This window comes from Rhipicephalus sanguineus, chromosome 8, assembly GCF_013339695.2.
Source record: "Rhipicephalus sanguineus isolate Rsan-2018 chromosome 8, BIME_Rsan_1.4, whole genome shotgun sequence".
Lineage (NCBI taxonomy): Eukaryota > Metazoa > Arthropoda > Arachnida > Ixodida > Ixodidae > Rhipicephalus > Rhipicephalus sanguineus.
The window spans coordinates 77707567-77715082 of record NC_051183.1 but is presented as its reverse complement, the minus strand read 5'-3'; the positions used below and the strand labels follow the sequence as shown (position 1 = coordinate 77715082).

The window sequence follows — 7516 nt, the reverse complement described above, 5'->3', positions numbered from 1 at the left end:
GCACAGAGCCAACGCTATAACCTTATACCACAAATTGATGGGGTTCTTTCTAAGTGAATATCCTGACTCTCTGTCATAACATTCCTCACACGTGCAGTGGCGGCGCTCAGTGGCCATTTCCGCAACTGCCGGACCGTCTCGTTCTCCGCACAGACACGCCCTGCCACGGTGGTGTAGTGGTTATGGCACTCGACTGCTGACCCGAAGGTCGCGGGATCGAATCCCGGCCGCGGCGGCTGCATTTTCGATGGAGGCGAAAATGTTTGAGGCCCGTGTACTTAGATTTAGGTGCACGTTAAAGAACCCCAGGTGGTCGAAATTTCCGGAGCCCTCCACTACGGCGTCTCTCATAATCATATGGTGGTTTTGGGACGTTAAACCCCAGATATTATTATTATTCTCCGCACAGACACGTCGATGTACGAGTCCCAAGAGCGTGCAGTTGCTCGGGCTGGTCCGGACTTTGGCGAGGGCGCCGCCGCTGATAATCCGCCGCAGGTTGCCAAGACCAGTCGAGGAGGAGCATGCGACGTGAGTGATAGGTTTGCTGCTAGCTGCACTGGCTTAGCGGTTCCCCCGCGATTTTTCTAATTTTGCATGTGCATATATACACGCACACATACAAACGCACACGCGAACATACAGTACTGAACTTTCCACCCCCCCCCCCTCCCCGAAAAAAAAAGTCAGTTTTCGGCTACGCCCCTGGCTAGCTCTACAGATGGCTTGCATTGACGTTACTGAAACTGTCATGTTGGAGCGCCAGCATATATATGAGGACGCGACGTTTCCGATGTCGCATTAATGTTACCAGAAGATCACATGCAGAATCTTTCGTTATTTATGCACAGAGGCGTTCCTGTGAAGCAGATGAACCGCAACTCGTTTATTATCAAGGCTGCCATCGTGGTCGGCGTGCCAGTACAGCCGCCCAAATCTTTAGCTATCGTGCTCGAGCGAGGACATTTTTTGCATCAGCGTCATACGACGGAACCAAGTTGTAAACAGGGCGAGAGTAAGCGCAAAAAAGAAAAAAAAAAAGATTGCAGTGGCTTAGCTCGGCTATGCCAGGATATACGTATAGCGTTAGCAAATGTTCAGCTGATTATTCTTAGCTTTCCAGATTGTCTAGGATTATTAGCCATCTTCTGTTCATTCTTCGTACGCTGAACCGCTAATTGCCAGGCAGCTACTTCGGCATCCGATGAGATAAGCTTCTCGGCTCTTCTGCGCCGTTCAGCAGCATTTGCGTTCTGCTTCTCCATGGTGTTACCCACCTGCAAACGCCAGTCAGAGGCGCTATCAAGCGGCTCCAGCACAGTGTCAGACGGCGACTACACAGCGAAGGCGAATAGCTGCGCGCGCGCTGGCGCCAATACGTCTGCCAAGGCTACGACGTCACTCTGGAAAGCACAGACCGGAGGCGGCGAGTCACGCGCGGCGGTGGCGGAGTCTGCGCGCGCGCCGGTGCCAGTTTGTCTGCCGCGGCTACGACGCGCCTCCTGATCGCGCAGACAAGCAGCGGCGAGCCGCGCGCGGCGGTGTCGGAGAGCGCGTTAGATGCCAGCTCCGGTGACCCAGCTGTGTGACATCACTGATCCTCGCGCATGCGCAGCACGGCTCATGACGCTCCATGCGAAATCGGCTCCGGCTAGGCAAGTGTAGCTAACGCTACAAAAGCATTTGCGTTGCCCGATAACAAATCAACGATCCACATTTGTCGGCTTATCTCATGCGCGGGGGCGTGGGACGTATCAGAGGATTTCATTTTCTCGGTTGCTTGCTGATCTTCGCAATATAAGATACGAACAAGACGCGCCGCCTGTTCGTCTTCAGTGAGTGAATGCAGGGTGAGCTTCTCACGAAGGAACAGCCAAGCAGACGATGGGCCCAGCTGAGCACGCTTCGTGAGCATGCGCTTACTCTCGCCTTGTTTGCAACTTGGCTCCGTCATACGGCGCTGACGCACAAAAATGTCGGCGCTCGTGCACGATAACTAAAGATTTGGGCGACTATGCAGTCGAGCACGATTTGAAGGTTATCGCGCGTACGTCGACCAAGAACTACAACAGCGCCACGTCCCAGAATCCCCTTTCGAAGAGAGGGAGGTATCAGGCAAACTTCACTCACTATTTTTGCTGTTCGTTAAGCTGCGATCACTCCCGTCTGAAGAAGGCACATTTTCATTTCTTTTTTTTTGTATGACAACGCAATATATTTTGTTCAATTTAGCAAGCCGTTCAAACGGAGCAGTGCCAAACACCAGCTTTACCAGATAATTCCCAACAATTTTGTTATTGTCCGCGGAGATAAGAGCCAACGAAGCCAATTAACGATTAGAGCCCTTGATCACAAGGAATAGAAAGCTTAAAATAGAGAGAGAGAGTATAGAGTTCGACGTAGGGGCGATTGTTGTAGCATGGAACAGCCAACGAGGGCGAGAAGAATGCGTAATCTTGATTTTCACTGTTCCGAAACGTGCCGCTAAGCCCCTGGGACGCTAGGCCTGTCGATGCTCGCGCGAAAACCTTCATATCGCGCTCGACTGTACGTTAACAAGCTGCGTCCAGGGCGTCACGTGCAAGCTATCTATTGAAGGCTGAGTAATGCAACGGCGAGCGCAGTAATGCAACGGCGAGCGCATAATAGTGAATGGCAAACTTACCTGCAATGATCACATTGCTTACGAATCTTCATCTGCCGTTAGAGGGACATTAAAGAGCAAATTAATGTTTCTCATATTAGTAACGTATCCTTTCACGATACCAAAAGCACCACGCTTGCTGCGAGAAGACGCTTAGTAAGCGAGAAAACGCCCAAAAACAAAATGTGGGTGGCGACGCCACCTTGAAGTTTCCGCACCATTCACCGTGACGTCAAATGTTTTGACAGCGCCTACAAGGGACTACGTAGTTCCTAATCGGTAAAAATGAAGTACATTGTACTCTGAGGGGGCCATAAACTTAACAAGTTTGGAGTTTTTGTTGAGCCAATGGCGCCAAAATACGATAAACACACTTTGAAATCCGTGACGTAGTGCGGAGAGATTTCGGCGCGAAATTTAAAAATTAAACTTTGAACTTGATTTTCTCCTGTATTAATAAACCTATGATGGCAAAATCAACGACATTAGAGTTCTCACAGCACAATTTATAGATCTAGGCCAATTCATTGTTTCTCTTTAGTGTCCCTTTAAAGAAAAAAAGAAAGACGGGGGCGTTTTATTGCGATAGCAATTATATATGACACTCCTTTGCATTTTTACCGCCAGCATCACCGCGAGGTTACTTTATGAAGTCCAAGTGCGATAACATCGCCCCGGGCACCGTGTGATCTACGTGCGAGTGAAAGCGTGCAAGGGCAGCCGACGATCGCAGCTTAAGCGGTGAGGAAACGCGTCGGCCGTCTTCCGTCATACCACTGTGCGTGCTGTGTTTCCTCCGCTCAGCATGCGTTGAAGCGATATACTGCACGAAGACCCTTCGCTCGCTGCAGCGACCGCGTTTCCTTACGCCAGCGTTTTGTTGAGTTGCGCCAGGTTAGATGCCGAAGGAGTTAGAGGCCTTACTTCGCATTACGTTCGAAGTGGTTGCTATCGCATTCACTGCTTCGCCCTTGCGGCGAAACCGACTTTTTAAAGCGAAAGCTTTACAGGCCTGGTCGAGCGAGTTTCGCCGTGTATCTCCGCGTGGCCTTGAAGCGAAGAACGCCTACCGCGTGACTAGCCGCGTCCGCCGCCGCTGCTCCGACCGCTGCTAGAATGACAAACGCTGGCTCACCAGCCGTGACCACGTGATTAACCACGTGACTCGCCGCTCTCTCTGTCACGTCAGGTCAGCGGGTCAGCGCAACGCTGGTCAGCGGGCGAGTGCTTCAGTTCAGCTGTTGTGCCATGGTCGCGCAATAGTAGGAGGGAGCGCGGACGCCGGTCCCTCTGTGCCAGAGTTGTCTTCGCGGTCCCAGCGGCGAAAGCGGCAAGCTGCGTCGGACCATCCTGCGGTGTCGCTCGGCTTGCTAATGAGTTAATGTGGAAACATGAGTACCAGCGCGCAAAGTGGCAGGCTTCGCGTCTGAAGAACGGGAACTTCGGCGAGCTAAACGTCGAAAGAAGGACGCAGAAAGACGACAGCGACGAGCTTTATGAGCGGTAATGGACGTCTCGCGTTCGACTTCGTCGACGGTTTCGGAAAGTGACGAAGCGACGGTACTGGGTTCTCGCGCACGGCACGTTCCACTAGCCATATCGTTCGGTTGGCAAAATGTGCTTCAGCTACGAAGGTAAACAAGCATGACCTAGTGTAACAAGCTTTCCCTTGCATGAGCTAAGCCGCAGCCATCTTTTTTGAGGAGCGAAGCAGCTTTTGCTCGGGGCTGTGTCGCTGTGTCCATCCTTCCCTCACGCGTCCGCTCCCCACTGCGCATGCGCCAACTCTCCCCCCTCTCCTCGCGTGAGCGCGAGGAGGTGGGAGGAGGTGGCGTGAGCGCTGCCTACGCTTCGTTTCTCCTCTCCCGTTTCTCTCTCTCCGCCACAGCTGTAAACTCGTATATAATGCGGCGCGCGCTCACTCCCGTTGCACTCTCCTTCGTAACGGCGCTATGGACGCTCGCGAAGCTGAACGTAAATGGCAACGCCGGCAAGCGAATCTCGAAGCTGCGAGCAACGCGAAGCCGAAGCGCAACGGAAACATCGAGCTGGGGGGGGGGGGGGGAGGTAACAAGCGGTACACAAGATATATACAAAGCCACACACAAATGAAACATACACGGTAATATACAAATGTAACAACAATGGAAACACAAGTGAGCACCCAGCGCTGCTTCGCATCCCCACATGGTTCCCTTTAGTGGGAGATGGTGCAATTTTTGTAGCGTTAGCTGCACTCGCTTAGCCGAGCCAGTTTCCCGTGGATCCTCAAGAGCCGTGCTGCGCATGCGCGAGGATCAGCGATGTCACGCACCGGAGCCGGCACCTCCCTCGCACTCCGCCGCCGCCGGTCTGCGCTTTCCAGAGGAGTGACGTCGTAGCCTTGGCAGAAGTATTGGCGCCGGCGCGCGCGCAGCTATTCGCCTTCGCTGTGCAGTCGCCGTCTGACACTGCGCTGGAGCCGCTTGATAGCGCCTCTGACTGGCGTTTTCCAGTGCGGTATAGCCATGGAGAAGGAGAGCGCAAATGCTGCTCAACGGCGCAGAAGAGCGGAGAAGCTTAACTCATCGGATCCCGAAGTAGTTGCCTGGCAAAATAAATATACATGTGCCACATAATACGCAAACGTGTGTGTGTCATTCATGTGAGCATGATAATCAAGCTAATCCTAGACAATCAGGAAAGAGCTAATAATAATCAGCTGAACCTTTGCTAACGCTACGTCATAGCCGAGCTAAGCCACTGCAACGTTTTTTTTTACAGCGAAAGCTGTTATGAGATCATTTCACCGGCCGTTTTGGCGCCGTAGTTGTCCGCCGCCGCCGGTGTCCGTAACCAGTATCGCTCGAAATAAGAAAAGAAACTAAAGAAAAAAATTCCAGGATGGAACGAGGTTCGAACCTGGGCCCTCTGCGTGGGAGCCCAGTATTCAACCTCTGAGCCATGCCCGTGCTTGAAACTGCTTTGCAAAAAGGTCCTATACAGGCTTCATGTCGGGAAAGAACCACATTAGCATATGCAATATAGCGTGGTAGAAGAGTAAAATAAGCACCAAGCGTCGCACAACGCGAATTCTGTAACGAGGCGTCACACAATGCAAATTGCGCAACGAGTAGGTTGTTGAATGCTTCCAACCCATTACAAAGGACTCTGCCATAATTCTTCGTCGTCATCAGGCACAGCATCAACAAAGTGCGCATAATGCCTTACATGTGTTTTGCAGGTACCACGGCTCTCCGTAGAATGACGAAAAATGGCACAGTGTCTGCTGCCCTACTTCTCAAAAACTAAAATGATTTATAGCGTAGTGGGTTCCTGACAAGTGCACTTGTATTCGTTGCCAAGGAAGCCCATAAGCGCATGATCCATTTCCTCGGGGTCTCAGTAAAATTACAATGATTTAGAGCGTAGTGGGTTCCTCGCAAGTGCATTTGTATTGGTTGCCAAGGAAGCCCATAAGCGCATGATCCATTTCCTCGAAGTCTCAGTAAAATTACAATTATTTATAGCGTAGTGGGTTCCTCGCAAATGTACTTGTATTGGTTGCCAAGGAAGCCCATAAGCGCATGATCCATTTCCTCGGGGTCTCAGTAAAAGTCTTAGCCCCCCCTCCGTCTCTCTCCCACGTCAACGTATGCTATACAGCATGATGGGAGAGGGAAATAGCGACTGGGCGTCACCCAATGCAAATTGCATAACTGGTGGGCCGTTTAAAGCTTCCAACCCATTACAAAGGACTGAGCCTTAATTCTTCATCGTCATCAGTCGTCGCGTCAACAAAGTGCACATAATGCCTTACAGACGTGTAGCTGGTGCCTCGCTTCTCCGCAGAATGACGAATAATGTCTCAGTAGGTGCTTCCCAACTTCACAAAAATTGTGATTTATGGCCTAGTGGGTACCATTCTAGTGTACTTCTATTGTAGCCACAAGAGAGCTTACAACGGGCTCTAGAAACGCCGCTCTTCCAGCTTTCGCTGTGACTGTGCTGCGATTTCAGCGCAGGCCTGGCGTTTTTTTTTTTTTCGTATGTGCACGTGTTAACACCTTTTGACCTGACATCAATACGTGGAATGCTTGCGCTTTAGAGACACTTGGTGAGGTTGGGCCAACACTTAATTCGTCGCTGCAGACCACCTGTTTGGCGATGACGCTCTGCCTCACCCTCTCCGTCGTTGCCACTGTTGGCGCTGTCGTCTTCTTCCACTTCTACAACGCGGACGAAAAGGCGCTTACGCGAACCTGCGGGGACATCACGACCTGGGGCGAGGGCTACCTCAAAGGTGAGAGTGTCTACGCACGCGCGCGTTATAGGGGCACCAAGAAAAAGGATTTTTTTTTCGTATTAGTATTAAATTATAGTCTTTCACAACACCACAATCACCACTCTTTCCGCGAGGCGCTTGGTAAGCTTGAAAACGCGCAAGAACAAAATGTGGGTGGTGGCGATCGCAACAATCACCGCGACGTCGTAGATTTTGACTGCGCCTGCCAGGGCCGATCTAGTTCGTAATCGGTAAAAAATAAGTTGTCCCTCTGAAGGGGCCAGAGGCTTAACATACCAAGTTTCAATGAATTTCGTTGAGCCAATGTTGCCAAGATATTAGTTATATTCCCTTTAAGATCCGTGACGTAACGTGAGGGGATTTTGGCGCGAAATTTAAAAATGAAATTAAGCTTTGACCATGATTTCGCACTCTATAATATGCCTATGATGGTGAAATTAACGACTTCAGTGTTTCCAGAGTACAATTTATCAATCTAAACTGATTCATTGTTTCACTTTAGTGTCCCTTAAAGTCGAGGCGGGGACAGAGGAAGGAAGGCTTGTACATACATACATACATACATACATACATACATACATACATAC

The 7516-nt window shown here is 50.9% G+C and overlaps 1 protein-coding gene across 1 annotated transcript in view; it reads left to right on the top strand.

The window, feature by feature from the left end:
- The first annotated feature begins 6664 nt into the window (after positions 1–6664).
- Positions 6665–7516, top strand: part of LOC119402129 (uncharacterized) — a 5865-nt gene continuing 5013 nt past the window's right edge. Inside the window, exon 1 of the mRNA XM_037669250.2 lies at positions 6665–6926. Coding sequence (XP_037525178.2) covers positions 6791–6926 — 136 coding nt within the window. The 5' untranslated portion in view covers positions 6665–6790. The remainder of the gene's footprint in view (positions 6927–7516) is intronic.